Genomic DNA, 16,375 nt, shown 5'->3' with positions numbered 1-16,375 from the left:
AGCAGTTTTGTGTGCTGGAGAAGCTAAAATGAATCGTGAAAACAGTGTCACTTATCAATTTCAGGCACAAGTAAAAGGATTAGTTACTTACTTGAACTACAATTTGTTATTCCTTTCAGAGTCGAACTGTAATGATGGAAGTTGCGATGGTTTTGCTTAGTCTGCATGTTCTGCTGGATGTGTAATGTGGCCTTGCTAACAAAATAGGAGCAGATGAAAACCCCTATCACAATTCCAAAGATAAAGTTGATAAAGGAGCTCACAGACCTTGGAACTGCCATCGTGTTCTGAGAAAGGCAAAAACAAATCACCACACAAGTTGAGAAATATGATGAATTATGCCACCATAATCCTGACTGAGATATTTACTTCGCCTACTCTTATTTGAAATGACCTGATCAATGACACAATTGCACAGCTGAGTGTTTGCTTTCTGAATGTGGTATTCAATTTAAAAAGTGAAAGGGCAGTGGCACATAATTGTTGGGGCAGGCAAGCGAGATATAAAAAATGATATCCTGCACTTTCAACCAGATTACATCTAATTTCCCTTGAATATAAATTCTTGTGCTATTTACCCATGTCAAACTGGTACCCGTACCATGCAGAGCAAAGTAAGAAGACCAATTAAGCCAACGGTTCCACACTGGAGTCTGGCCAGTAACAAAAGAGTTCCGCACATGGTTATTTGCACAACTCCAATTTCCTTTCACGGTTACAACAGAGTCAATGACAACACTAGGTCACTGCCAACATTAGAAACATTCACATTTAAGTGTACTAAACCAGCCGGGACATGACCTCACACTAGGATGAGACTGTATTGTAACCAATGCTGCAGTGCTTTTAGTCTCGATAGTCTTGAACTTCAAAAGGACAAACCTTTGTTGGTGGATTGGCAGATGAGTGGCAGATGAAGTTCAGTGCAGAGAACTGCAAGGTGATTTATTTTGACAGGAGGTTTCAACACAGACAGTATACAACGAAAGCAGAAACTCTGAAGGAGGTGCAGGGACAGGGAGATCTCAGTGTTCATGTACATTAATTCATTGAAGATGGTGTTGGTCGTTCTGGGTGAGTGTGCTGAACACTCAATTTGGCTCTGTTTCTTTTCTAAGCTCTGGAGTCTCCAGGTGTCATTAAGACACCGCCACAAGCTTCAAGGTGAAGTTCAAAGCAATAAAACCATACACCAATTAGTAAGTCCAAACAACTGAGTTTATTATAATACAATTATAATAACAACCCATGCACACGCTAAAAGGATTAAACTTACTCCTACCGCTAAATAACTAATACTTATCTCGAAGGAACTGCTGGGTCAGGGAACAAGGCCTCTTGCTCTGCTCTGGTCTGCAGACTTCAGGTTGGTATCAATTAAAAAGGGGGTCAGGAGTGCCTATCTCTGGTAGCGGTCGTTGGGAGGCACTTACTTGTTGGTGGCTGCTGTCCGAAGGCTGGAGCAGAAGACTGAACCATGTGTGGGTCCTTTCTTTTATAGGTCCCAGGGGATCCATGCCCCTTTGGGCGGACTCCTTTACCTGTTTGGAATCGATTGGGTCTCTTCCCAATCGATATGTTTGAACCCCCCAATCATGGGGCAGTTCCTCGGTCACTGGGGCGGTTCTTGGGACTTATTGTTTTGGGCTTCTCTGGCGCCAAAGGGTCTGGCCTTCCATAGAATGTATCGATCTGTGTTTAACTTGTTTCCATTGTATCTGGGGATCGCCCGGTATCGCCTCATTAGAATGTTAACTGGTTTCTTTTCACAGTGCTGTCTGGTTTCTGCAACAGTCAAAACTGGTTTCTGCAGTCGTCCCAATATACAATCGCTTTGCAAGCTGCTTGCTTTACAACATGTCCATTTTCCCTGCATTCCTTGCAATCTTCCATTTTGTGTTGGGCAGTGGCCACCCCAGGTGGCTACAATGGCCGGGTATGAGAGAGCAGTTAATAAAGCATATAGAACCTTAGGCTTTATTAATAGGGGCAGTAAGTAGAAGAGTAAGGAAGTCACAATCAATTTGTATAAGATACTAGTTAGGCTTCAGCTAAACTATTGAGTTCAGTTCTGGTCGCCATAATTGAGGAAGGATGTGAAGATATTGAAGAGAGAACAGAGGAAATTTACAATGATTCCACAGATAAAGAACTGTAGCTACGAGGATAGATTGGAGAGGTTGGGACTATTTTCCTTGGAGAAAAGAAGCCTGAGGGAGACTTGATAAAGATATTCAAGTTCCGGAGGTGTATGGGCATGGCAAATAGTGAAAACCTGTTTCCACTCAAGAGAGCATCAAGAACTAGCGGGCACAAATTCAAAATCATTGAAAAAAGGAGTAAAAGCATTGTGAGGAATGTATTTTTTCACCCAGAAGGTATTTGGAGTCAGGAACGAACTTCCTGAGAGGGTGTTGGATTCAGGTTTGATCAAGATATTCAAAAGGGACAAGGATAGAGGATGCTGGGAAAACCCAACAGGTCTGCCAACATCTATCAGGAGAGAAAAAGAGTTTGGGCTGGATTCTTCCGCCCCGCCCACCGCAAGATCGCCAAGGGCAAGACGTGGACAATGGGAAAGTCCATTGACCTCAGGCGGGATTCTCCAGTCGCCGGAAAATCCCGGCCTTCGTGTTTGAGTCACAAACTCTATGTCAGAACTGAAAGGAGCGAGAATGATTCTCCCTCTATGACTGGAAACATTAATATTTTTTCTCTCCTGATAGATACTTCCTGACCTGCTGAGTTTTTTCAGTGTCCTCTGCTCTTATTTCAGATTCCAGCACCCCCAGTATTTTGCTTAATCAAAAGGGAATTGGATGGCTATCTGAAAAGAAATAATGTGCAAAGTTAATGGGATATAGGAGCAGGCAGAATGCTCTATCAGAGAGCCATGCCAACCGATGGACCGAGTGGCCTCCTTTTGCACCATAAAGATCCTGTGATTCAATGCAAACCTCAAGTGATAAGTGATACCACTTCCTCGAAATATTTTCACTTTTCTTGCCTTGATATTATCAAGAATCAGGTTGCTGACCGACTCCTGAGTTGTACAATTAAGTTTGTTTTAATATGCATCAAAACTATGTTGCAATAATACAACAGTGTGCTGTCTGTCTGGATTGAATAATTAGGTATCTCCATACCAAGTACAGAAGTACACCCTAAATCTCCAAATGGCCCATCAAGCTGAGAATTGTGCCACAGATCACACGTTGTGCATAACTGTAAACAGTGTCAGAAGGATAAATGACTACACAGGAATGGCTGAGTCTGTTCTTATGAGGGGTTTAGGCACTTTACAGCAGGGAGCAATCAGGAAGAGATACCTGAACAGAGTCTTTACTCCTCCCCATTTAACCTAGTTCTCGAGCTTCTACTGCTTAGCCAATAATAATAGCTCACTCAGACTGGGAATCTACAAAAGTTAAGTAGCTAAAATATGGAACTTACCACCCCGACAAGGAGTAGTTGAGATAAATAACATAAACCCATTTACGGGAAAGCCAAACAAATAAGGGAGTAAGGAATTAGAAATCATAGAATCCCGACAGACCATCGGGTCTGCACCAAACCTTTGAATGAGCACTCGACTCATACCCACGCTGCCCTGCCCTCACAATCCATAATCTAACCTACACATACCTGGACACTAAGGGTTAATTTAGCACAGCTGGCCAACCTACACCATACATCTTTGGACTATGGGAGGAAACCGGAGCACCCAGAGGAAACTGACGCAGACACGGGGAGAACGTACAAACTCCACACAGACAGTGAATTGAACGTGGGTCCCTGCTGCTGTGAGGCATCAGTGCTAACCACTGTGCCACCCCTGGTATGTTGATGGGGGTGGTTGAAGATGGGAAAAACCCATGTGGAGCATGAATTTGTTGAGCTGAATACCTTGTTTCTGTGCTATAAATATTTTATAACTATGTTCTTTCCACCATGTCCTGTAGCCTATGCCAATATTCTGTTTGTTCCTGCGGAACAGGAGGTGTGCCAGCGTATACCAAATAGTCCATCAAATACTAGTCTTTGGAGGGTAGAATGGTGCCTTTCACCTCTTTAACCGAAGCTCACTACATTACTTGGTGACAACCATGCTTCTAAATTCCCTCCTGAAACCTCTCTAGCCTCCTTCAAGACATTCGTCAAAATCTGTCTCTGATCAAGCTTTTATGTGACATGGTGTTAAATTTTAGAACATAGAACATAGAACAGTACAGCACAGAACAGGCCCTTCGGCCCTCAATGTTGTGCCGAGCCATGATCACCCTACTCAAACCCACGTATCCACCCTATACCCGTAACCCAACAACCCCCCCCCCTTATCCTTACTTTTATTAGGACACTACGGGAAATTTAGCATGGCCAATCCACCTAACCCGCACATCTTTGGACTGTGGGAGGAAACCGGAGCACCCGGAGGAAACCCACGCACACAGGGGGAGGACGTGCAGACTCCACACAGACAGTGACCCAGCTGGGAATCGAACCTGGGACCCTGGAGCTGTGAAGCATTTATGCTAACCACCATGCTACCCTGCTGCCCCATTTGATAATGCTTCTGAAATTTGGACCATTTTATATGTATTGCAAGTTGTTGCTGTAATATTGTTTTTTGGGGGGCAGAAGGAAGTATGAGAGTGGAGGTAGATCAAGCTCAATAACTTTCCAAGATCCAGCTTTCCGAACATCATTATCAAAAAACACCATTTGCAGAATCAATTTCTAAATATTTCTGACCATCTAATTTATACCTGGTTACTTAGCCTTATCCCTCTTCCTACTTAGCATTTGCATGCTGCCCTCAGTGCATTAGTGAAAAGTAGGTCTACTTTTCACAGCCACCCTGGTGACACCCAGTCTACCTCCTCTTTTGACCCCTCCACTGTTGTTAAGTTCTCAGACCGCTTATCGATATCCAACACTGGAAGAGGGGAAATTTCTTCCAGTTAAAGACTGCGAAGACTGAAACTATTATTTTACATCGCAGCTGCAGAATCAGTTTACTAGCTGACTGACTCCAACCCTTTGCCTGGCAAGACTGCACGGTAGCACAGTGATAAGCACTGTTGCTTCACAGCGCCAGGGACCCGGGTTCGATACCCAGCTTGGGTCACTGTCCGTGCGGAGTCTGCATGTTCTCTCCGGGTCTGCGTGGGTTTCGTCCGGGTGCTCTGGTTTCCTCCCACAAGTCTTGAAAGATGTGCCTGTTAGGTGAATTGGACATTCTGAATTCTCCCTCAGTGCACCCGAACAAGCTCCGGAATGTGACGACTAAGTTCGCAACCCAGGTCTGCGTGGGTTTCCTCCGGGTACTCTGGTTTCCTTCTGCTCAGACTATGCTGGCTTACCTACATTGGCTCCCAGCCAGGCAACATCTTGTTTTTAAACATTTCCATCATTGTTTTCAATCCCTTCATGGCCTTGCCCTCCCAGTCTCTGTAATTTCCTCCAACCCCATCAATCCTCATTTGTGCTCTTCTAATTGTGGCCACTCCTGCATCCTGATTTAAATAATTGCACCACTGGCATTTGTGCCTTCAGGCCCTAAACTCTGGATTAGCCTCAAAACCCCTCACTGCCTCTTTACCTCTCTCACCTCCTTGAAGACTATTTTATTGACTAACTTTTTGGCAATCTGACCTAATATCTCTCCATGTGTCTCGGTGATACGCTTTGTTTCATGACGCTCCTGTGAAGCACCTTGGGTTGTTTCATTGTGATAACACTGCCAAATAAATATAAATATAAATTCACCTCAGAAGACTCTGTTTCCTGGTCTCTCTAATTCCTCTGTCCTTGACTCGGTCCTGACTAATTTCATTGTCACACTTGTTTACCTGATCATATTCGAACGGCTTCTTACTCATGGGCAAGTTTTAAATTTTTTTTTTAAAGTGCTGTTTCTGCTGTTCATTTATTTTTGGGAAAAAGTTAATGTGATAACAAGGATCCTTGTTGATTGGAGCAGACTGAGAAGTGTTTCACTCTCCCATCTCCTTGTCATCCAGACTCAAACCGTTAGCTCCCTTCTCTCTCCACAGATGTTGTCAGACCAGTTTTTTCTGTTTTTGAACCTGTTGGTTGGGGGATTGAATTTGAGTCAGCTCCTGGGAAGAATCCCTCTGCTTTTCTCTGAACAAGTTGAACGACAGGGCCTGGGTTGACCACTTTATCTGAAGAAATAGCCCCTTCGAAGTTCCCTCAGAACTGTACTGGACTTGCCAGCCTTAGAGTTTTGTGCTTATTTGGAAGGGGAAGGGGAAGGGGAAGGGGGGGGGGGGGGGGAGCAGCAGTCGCTCAGGTGAACCCCTGTTGGGAAATTGTCGGGGAATGCCTGAGGATGGGAGAGGCGCTGTCTGAATGCAAGTGTTTTCTTTCCCTTTTCAGATGGGGTCTTATGGTCTGTGAATGTTCAGATTTCCAACGTCGTAGTTCAGTTTATCCCAATTTTAACAAGCAGTGGGTGCAATACCATGCCGGGGGGAGAGGTGGGCTCTCCCTGCCTTCACTGAATGAAGGAGGGTGTATTCATCCCCATTAAAAAATAATTTTAGCTGCAGACATTAATTCTCTCTTCTCCTCCTCCCTTCAAATTAATTCTGTTGTGCTGGTAAATAGGATTTCCTTCAGCTGCCGAACACCCCACTGATCACTTCCCTTTCGCTCGTCCTAGTCCATTAACAACCAATGGACCAAGAACAAAGGTGCCTGAATAGCCCATTGTTAAAAGGTGAATATTGACTGAACTGTCGCTTTATTTAACGGCTGAAACTTCTTCCCACACAAGACCCGGGGGGGGGGGGGGGGGGTTGAAGAGACACAAACCGCCAGCCAGTATATTTCCAGATTATATGAGATGGAGGAGGGGGCAGAGGCAGACATGAGTCAGAATAAAGAGAAATAGTGATCTAAGAAACCCAAACAACAGCTGTTCAGTTGTTAACAATGAGAAGTCGGCGACAAAACCAGGTCTCGCTAAAAACACCTTACACTGGGCTAGACCAGGGAGGGCACTTCATTGTCGACTTGCAAATTCTCTCATTTAAACTACTGCCCCCCCCGGGCCAGTAAATACAAACAGGTTCTCTTGGGAGCAAAATAAATTAAATTTACGTCATGTTAACTTGTTTCCTAAATTAATCCGAATGGTTTTTGTCAATGCTCACCTTTTAACAATGGGCCTATTCAGACTGTGAACATTGACAAGAACCCATCTCGTCCCACTGTTTACTCTCCCCAGTTTAATTCACGATCTTCCGTCACAGTTGAACACGACCCCCTCCCTACTCTCCTTTACTTTAAACACACCCACACACCTGGATCTGCGGTCACTTCTCTCTCCACTCCGAACAGTTCAGCATCCAGCGACTGGGACATGCAGGAAATTACGGACCTAAACTCCCGAGTTTATTTGTTTAGCCTTTTATCGCATTTACACAATCACTCAGGAGTTTGATAAATGGTTCTTGAGTCACGCACTCCTTCCTTCTGTTTATTACCAGAGGGGGCTGCCCCTGCAGAGTTGGCTGTACAGGGGCAGTGCCAACACCAGCTTTGAAGGAACACTAGATAGAAGGGAATGGAAGGATATGTTGATGGGGATAGATAAAATGGGTGAGAGGACGACCATGAGGAGCATAAATCCTAGAATGGTCCTATTGGGTTGTGTGATCTGTTCATGTGTGGGAAATAACTCTTAACCATTAATTTGTAGGAATGTAGGGGTGGCACGGTAGCACAGTGGTTAGCACTGTTGCTTCACAGCGCCAGGGTCCCAGGTTTGATTCCCGGCTTGGGTCACTGACTGCGGAGTCTGCACGTTCTCCTTGTGTCTGCGTGCTCCGGTTTCCTCCCACAAGTCCCGAAAAACGTGCTTGTTAGGTGAATTGGACATTCTGAATTCTCCCTCTGTGTACCCGAACAGGTGCCGGAGTGTGGCGACTGGAGCTTTTCACAGTAACTTCATTGCAGTGTTAATGTAAGCCTTCTTGTGACAATAATAAAGATTATTACGAAAGATTATTATGTATTAATTCATTCAAATGTGCTCCTTTTGATGAAAGAGGTTCTATAGGGGGCATCAGCTTAGCTCACTTGGCTAGACAGCTAGCTTGTGATACAGAGCACAGGTTCAATTCCTGTCTCTTTGACAGAGTCATCCAGACTTGAAATGTTAGCTCCCCTTTCTCTCCACAGATGCTGTCAGATCTGCTGAGATTGTCCAGTATTTTCTGTTTTTGTTTCAATTCCTGTACCGGCTGAGGTTATTCATGAAGGCCCCGCCTTCTCAACCTTGCCCCCTCGCCTGAGGTGCTGTGACCCTCAGGTTAAATCACCAACAGTCAGCTCTCCACCTCAAAGTGGAAAGCAGCCTATGGTAATCTGCGACTATGGTGACTTTACACAAAGAGTGGGCATAAATTTCTGAAGTGAGTTTTTAAAAAATCCTTACATATTTTTTTATTTGCTAATAAATTGCTTTCATTTTGTCCACATTCAAGACGGAGATGGAGTTGAAAGAGACTTAAAAATACATTCGAAAGAGTCACCTAGTGGCCAGAAACTGCAGCTACATCGTGATAGTTGACATGGCAAAATTGAGAAGGGAGATTATAGTCACTTCGTAAACAAGTAATCAAAAAATTTAAATCGAAAAATAGCTGTTGAAATAACGCCCACACAATCCAATTAAACTTAAAGCTTTTTAGGAAGCTCAATATATTTTAATATATTAAATCACATCAAAAGATAGAACTGTTCGTGTTTTTCAGTTTATCAGAAGTGGTTGTATTTCCGATAGCAGTAGGATATTCAGCCCCTTGAGCCTGTTTTGCCATTTAATATGATTATGATCGACCCTAACTTCATCCACTTGCCTTGGCTCCATGTGCTTTAATACCCTTGGTCTGTAAAAATCTAATCAATCTCAGATTCAAAATTAATTGAGTTACCATACCGCATGCTTTGTCTGAAGAGGTATTTCTGTTCTCTGAATGGCCTTAACTCTGATCCAAAGATTATATCCCCTTATTCTACACTCTCAACTTTCTCACCATCTATCAAATAGTTCCTTCAAAACCATAAAATATTTATAACTGTTAGAAAGTGGCCTCCCCTTTATATACTGATCCTTTAGATCACCAGATTAACATTCTATTAGCCATTTTGATTATTTTTGTACCTGACCACTACACTGTGTACATGGGCCCCAAAACATCTGTTTCTAGATTTCCACAATTTTAAAATATATTTAAATCTGAAAATGGAGGGTGTCACACTTAACCACGGTGAAATTGATATGCCTGCTCACTTAATCAGTGTTGCTTTGTAATTTTATGTTCCTTAAAACATAGAAAAATACAGCACAGAACAGGCCCTTTGGCCCACGATGTTGTACTGAACCTTTGTCCTAGATTAATCATAGATTATCATAGAATTTACAGTGCAGAAGGAGGCCACTCGGCCCATCGGGTCTGCACCAGCTCTTGGAAAGAGCACCCTACCCGAGGTCAACACCTCCACCCTATCCCCATAACCCAACCCAACACTAAGGGCAATTTTGGACACTAAAGGTAATTTATCATGGCTAATCCATCTAACCTGCACATCTTTGGACTGTGGGAGGAAACCGGAGCACCCGGAGGAAACCCATGCACACACGGGGAGGATGTGCAGACTCCGCACAGACAGTGACCCAAAACGGGAATCGAACCTGGGACCCTGGAGCTGTGAAGCAATTGTGCTATCCACAATGCTACCGTGCTGCCATTAAGAACAAATTAATCTACACTATTCTACCATAATCTACTATTGTTCTACCATAATCCATGTACCTATCCAATAGCCGCTTGAAGGTCCCTAATGTTTCCGACTCAACTACTTCCTGACACAATTTGCTGTGCCATCTATGTCATTTGCAAACTTGGATATGTAGCTTTTTGTGGTGTTATTTGGTCATTAATAACTATAGTGAAAAGTTGAGGTCCCAGCACAGATCTTTGTGGGACATTACTAGTTACTTCTTTCCAATTTGAGTGTAAACCCATTATCCCTGCTCTCTGCTACCTGAACCAATCTCTCAACTAGGTAAATAATATGTCTTCAATTCTACTGGCTTTAATTTTAGCTAACGCTTGATCTTGCGGAATCTTGTCCAGGAAATTCATGTAAACTACATCTATAATCCACTGCTTTAGTAATTTCCTCCTAAAGTTCTATTAGGTTCATTCGACAACATGCCCTGCCATTTATACATCCATGTTGGCTTTATCTAGACCATACAAATTTATTTAATTGTTCAGTCCTTCTATCCTTAGTAATAGATTCTAATATCTTCACCACAATAAATGTTAGACTGACAGGTCTGTAATTTCCTGGTTGCTCTTTCTCATCTTTATACACAGCAATTTACAATGGTAAACATTGGCACCAAGTGTAATCAAAAAGAATGGCAATAGGAAATAAGGTTTGCAAATTAGAATTGCACATCAAATGGAAGGCTTTTAGTAATATTTTATGTAAAGATGTTTGAAGCTCATGTTATAGTCATAGAGGTCTACAGCACAGAAAAGGCCCTTCAGCCCATTGCATCTGTGCCAATCTAATAACAACCACCTAAGTATTCTAATCCCATTTTCCAGCACATGGCCTTGTATGCCTTGCCATCGCTAATGCGCATCTTAAATATTATGATGGTCTCTGCCTCCACCACCCTTTCAGGCAGCGAGTTCCAGACTCCCAACACCCTCTGGATGAAAGCATTTTTCTTCACATCCCCATTAAACTTCCTGCCTCTTACTTTAAAATCTACTCCCCCTGGTCATTGATCCCTCCACCAAGGTGGAAAATTGTTCCTGTCTACTCTACCTTTGCTCCTCATAATTTTATACATGTCCCTCCTCAGTCTCCTCTGCTCCAAGGAAAACAACCCCAGTCTATCCAATTTCTCTTCATAGCTAAAACTCTCCACCCAGGCAACATCCTGGTTACATTTCCTCTGCATGCTTTCTACTGCTATCATATCTCTTCTATAATGTGGAATCCAGAACTGCACAAAATACTCCAGCTGTGGCCTAACCAACGTTTTATATAGTTCCAGCATAACCATCCTGCCTCTATGCCTCAGGTAATAAAGGCAAGTATACCATATGCCTTCTTAACCATTGTATCTTTCTGCCCTGCTACCGTAAGGGACCAGTGTATGTGCACACCAAGGTACCTCTGATCTTTGGTGCTTCCCAGGGTCCTGCCATTTATCTTGTACTACCTTGCCTTGTTTGTCCTGCCCAAGTGCATCACCTCATAGTTACCCAGATTGAATTCCATTTGCCACTGATCATCTATATCCTCTTGTCATCAAAAGCTATCCCCCCTCAGGGCAGCAAGATGGCACAGTGGTTAGTATTGCTGCCTCACGGTGCCGAGGTCCGAGGTTCGATCCCGGCTCTGGGTCACTGTCTGTGTGGAGTTTGCACAATCTCCCTGTGTTTGCGTGGGTTTCGCTCCCACAACCCATAGATGTGGAGGGTAGGTGGATTGGCCATGCTAAATTGTCCCTTAATTGGAAAAAAGGAATTGGGTACTCTGAATTTGTAAAACAAAAGGCTATCCCCCTCACTATTTGCCACTGGTCACCTCTTTGATCTCCCCTTTGCAAAACCACACTGACTGCTCTTGATTAATCCCTGCCTCTCCAAGTGCAGATTAATTCAGTCTCTCAGAATTATTTCCAATAGTTTCCCCACCACTGAGGTTAGGCTGTCTGCCCCTTAGTTTTCTGGTTTATCTCTTCCTCCCTTCTTGAATAATGGTACCATATTGGCTATCATCCAGTTCTCTGGCACCTCTTCTGTGGCCAGAGGGGAATTAAAAATTATTGCCAGCACATGTTCACTTTGATATTGACTGCATTTGCTTTTGTTACACTTCTGTTCGATATACTACTCTTAACAGATCGCGTAAAATGTGAATGAGAAAATATTTTAATTATTGGCCATTTACAATAGAATTCTTCATAATACGAGATGATGATGGAGTTGAGATTTATTTAGCAGGTATAAATACCAAATCATTAATTAAATCCAAATTAATCTGGAGGTTTGATCAAACCTCAAACTTGACAAGTATTAGACTGCATTCATTTGCAAGTTTTGAACATTCTAAATCCGGTCTTAGTGCCTTCAGTTTTGTGGATGTGGGAGAAGCTCTGCCGCAACAACAAAAATAACTCACATTTATATTGTGCTGCTAATGTAAAGAAAAGGTCCCAGGCTCTTCAAGAACACCTTATAAATCAAACTATGACACTGAGCCACATAAGGAGATATTAGGTTAGATGACCAAAAGCGTGGTCATAGATAGGTTTTAGGGAGTGCTTTAAAGTAGAAAAGAGAGATGGAGAGGTGTTGGGAGTGTATTGCAGAGCTTGGAGGCCGAGGCAACTGAAGGTATGGTCACCAATGGTGTGGTGGTTGAAATCTGAGAATCTCGAGAGGCCAGAATTTGAGAAGTACACATGTCTCGGAGGGTTGTAGGGCTGGAGGAGATTATACAGATAGGGAGGGTCAAAGCAGAATCACGGAATTGTTACAACACAGGAGGCCATTCAACCCATTGTGTCCGCACCTGCTCTTAGAATGCGCAACTCACCAAGTGCCATTCTCCCCGTAATCCTGCACATTCTTCCTTTTCAGATAACAGTCAAATTCCCTTTTGAATGCTTCAATGGAACCTGCCTCCACCACACTTCAGCAGTGCATTCCAGACCTTAACCACCCATTGGGTGAAAATGTTTTCGCTTTTGCTTTTTTTGTCGACTACTTTAAATCTCAATTTTAATCCTGGCATGAGTGATAACAGTTTCTCCCTATCTGAAGGAAGTAGGGATTATCTCGATCAAATCTTCTCTCGGCCTTATTTTCTCCAAAGAAAACAGTCCCAATTTAACTTCAGAACTGAAGTTCCTCATGCCTGAACCATCCTCGTGAATATTTTCTACACTCCCCACCAAATCTTCACATCCTTTCTAAAGTGAGGCACCCAGAATTAGATGCAATACTCCAGCAGCGGCTGAACTAGTGTCTTAAACAAGTTCAACATAACCTTGCTCTTGTACTCTAAGCTCCTATTAATAAAGCCTAGGGTACTGTATGCTTTCTTGACTGCTCTCTCAACCTGTCCTGCCATCCTCAGTGACTTATGCATCTATACTCCCAGACCCGTTTGCTCCTCCTTTGTCTCTCCATGTTATTTCTTCCAAAGTGAATCACTTTACATTTCTCAGCATTGAACTTCAACTGCCACCACCTGCCCATTCCACTACCTTGTCTATGTCCTTTAAAGATCAATACTAGCCTCCTCACAGTTCACAATGCTTCCAAGTTTAATTTGGGGATAAAGGGATTTGAAACGAGGAATGGGAATTTCAAAATTGGCCCACCACTAACTTTCCTTAGACAACTAAAAACAGGCAAAAAAAACATTGGCCTTGCCACTGGTGTCTCAGAAAGGATTTTAAAAATGTAATTTGTGTGTGAGACCCAGGTACAACACCTGTGTTTTTCTCAGGCTAAAGTAGCTTTGGTGTGCTTTGTACTTTTCTGAGTTACTCTGCCATGTTTGTATTGATGTGTATTTCCAAACCACTTCATATTGAATCAGCAGTAAGCATGTAGCCATAGACTAGAGTTACATTGCACACGCTTCAAATCATTCAAGTGAAATGGGATCCAGGAGAACTTGAGAGCAGTCTGTAGTCTCTGGAGGTAACTGATCCTTTTACATTTTTGCATAAAATTGCTTCCATCAATTTGAAAGTGGCAGCATAACAGCACCCTTGAATTGAATGTACCTTTACCGATTTGTACTTGTATGATATAATGCTGCTTTAAACAAAATTCAACTTGGAATCAGGTTTTATGCCAATTCGATTTTTTTCATTGAAAAGTCCTCCGTTGGGTTACTTGCTTTCAAACATTTGTCAATGAAGTCTATATCCATCTGTCAGAAATGCACATCAGCCAGGGTAATTTCTTCTCCAATTTTCCTTCCTTTCCTCCAGTGTGTTTGGAACATTTTCCTGTGAGTAGAATTCTGGACATAGACTACTTCTAAATGTTGTGTTTGAAAAGTCTGACATTTATGTAGTGCACAAACTTAGGATACCCCTTGGCGATTTTCAGCAAATGAAATACTTTTGAAGAGTAGTCCCTGTTGCAATGTCAGAAATATGCCGTCAATTAGTGTATAGCATGCTCCCACAAACAGCAATGGAATAATGAGCAGATTATGTTTTCAGTGATGTTGGTTGTAAATTTAAATCAATTGACTAAAATGAATTTACACTCCTTAACTAACTTTCCATTTGTCAGCTTTAAAACAGATCCATGTTCAAAAATGATATATTGCATTTATCCTTAGGACCAGCAGGTGGCGGTCAAAGTCCAATTTGTTAGAACAACCTGCATTTAGATATTGGATTTCTTTCAGAAATTTACTGCTCCTGGAAGGAAGTTTCATAGATCTTTTGGGAGCTATAAGTAACTATTAAAGAAGTCCACCACTGCTGCACAATAAACTAATCACAGCAAGTAAAAAAGGCCTAAACCAAGAGGATAGCCACCTTCCAAAAAAACTTGCTATGAAAATATTTAATCTTCTGTTACTTCAGTTTATTCTCCAAGACTAGTAGATAAAAGAGGGGGAACAGGGTTTTTCTACCTATCTTAATTTCCATCTAACTATGAAATGATTTTTGCTGTCATTACCCTACAATAGGAATAACTATTTGCATTTATATATAGTAACCTATATTATTTGTATATTTATATAGTAAAACATCCAGAGCACTTCACAAGAGTATTGGCAAATAAAATTTGACAGCGAGTCATCTATTAGGACAGGTTAACAAAGTTTGGTCAGAGAAATCTGTTTTAAAGAATATTTTTCTTTAGAAATTTAGAGTACCCAAGTCATTTTTCCAATTAAGGGGCAATTTAGCGTGACCAATCCACCTACCCTGCACATCTTTGGGTTTTGGGGGCGAAACCCATGCAAACACGGGGAGAATGTGCAAACTCCACACGGACGGTGACCCAGAGCCAGATCGAACCTGGAACCTCGGCGCTGTGAGGCAGCAATAAGGCGCCACCATGCTGCCTTAACCAATTTTTTGAAAGGAGAACAAGGTGGGGAGGTGAAGAATTCCACCACTCAGGACGCAACAATTGGAGCTTGGCTGCCAATGGTGGAGTGATTACATTTGGGGACGCACAAGAGACCAGATTTAGCAGAGCGCAGGTTTCTTTTAAAACTTCTTCAGGAGTGGTAGGCACCGCTGGCTGGATCAGCATTTATTGCCCATCCCTAATCATCCTTGAACTGAATGGGCTTTCTAGGCCACTTCAGAGGGCATTTAAGAGTCAACCACATTACTGTGGACCTGGAGTGCAGGCTAGAACAGGTAAGGACAGCAAAGGGCAGCATGTGGCGCAGTGGTTAGCACTGGGACTGCGGTGCTGAGGACCCGGGTTCGAATCCCGGCCCTGGGTCACTGTCCGTGTGGAGTTTGCACATTCTCCCCATGTCTGCGTGGGTTTCACCCCCACAACCCAAAGATGTGCAGGTTAGGTGGATTGGCCACGCTAAATTGCCATTTAATTGGAAAAAAATAATTGGCTACTCTAAATTTATAAAAAAAAAAAGGTAAGGACAGCAAAATTCCTTCCCTGAAGGACATTAATGAACGGAATGGGTCCTTAATGACAAAAAAAATCCTAATGCTTTCATGGTCATCCTTTGACTTTTAATTCCAAATTGCTGTTGAATGGAAATTTCACCATCTGTCATAGTGGAGTGTGAACCCAGGCCCCCACCCTGGGTCATAGATTTCATAGAATTTTACAGTGCCATCCGGCCCATCGAGTATGCCCTGGCCCCTGGAAAGAGCACTAAGCCCACATGATAACTTACGGGGAGAACATGCAGACTCCATACCGTGACCAGCCGGGAATCGATCCTGGAGCTATGAAGCAACCATGTAACTACTGTGCTACCGTGCCACCCTCTGGTCCAATGACAATAGCACTGCACCACCACCTCCCCAGGAAGGATGTAAGGAGGAGATGGGATGGGGAGACGAGGCCACAAAGAGATGTGAAAGCAAAAATCAGCGAAAATAAGCCATTTCTGGGTGGTGAGCGAACATAGGTCAATGAGCACAGGACTTAACGGCGAACACGACTCGCCAAAGGGACCTTTGGATGCGAGACCGGCCTGAACAGTCAAATAATTAGGGGTCGTGGTGAGCGGGCGGGTAAGTGGAGCTGATTCCCCAAAAAGATCAACCATGATCTTATTGAGT

At 43.0% G+C, this 16,375-nt stretch overlaps 1 protein-coding gene across 6 annotated transcripts in view; it reads right to left on the bottom strand.

Moving 5' to 3' along the window:
* The window catches only part of LOC119954536 (glycoprotein-N-acetylgalactosamine 3-beta-galactosyltransferase 1-like), a 73,897-nt gene that overhangs the window by 49,693 nt on the left and 7,829 nt on the right, over positions 1–16,375 (bottom strand). For 3 of the 6 annotated variants that reach the window (XM_038779848.1, XM_038779847.1, XM_038779842.1), the window contains exons 1-2: positions 7,332–7,419; positions 92–287 (exon numbers count right to left, since the gene is read on the bottom strand). In XM_038779848.1, the coding sequence (XP_038635776.1) occupies positions 92–281 (190 nt within the window). In that variant the 5' untranslated portion in view covers positions 282–287; positions 7,332–7,419. Of the gene's footprint in view, positions 1–91; positions 288–7,331; positions 7,420–15,984; positions 16,203–16,375 lie in introns of those variants that run through there. The other 3 variants (XM_038779845.1, XM_038779844.1, XM_038779843.1) reach the window with 2 other exon arrangements.

The sequence above is a fragment of the Scyliorhinus canicula genome, chromosome 19 (genome assembly GCF_902713615.1).
Source record: "Scyliorhinus canicula chromosome 19, sScyCan1.1, whole genome shotgun sequence".
Lineage (NCBI taxonomy): Eukaryota > Metazoa > Chordata > Chondrichthyes > Carcharhiniformes > Scyliorhinidae > Scyliorhinus > Scyliorhinus canicula.
Note: the sequence above shows the minus strand (reverse complement) of the source record. Positions and strands in the feature narration are given on the sequence as shown.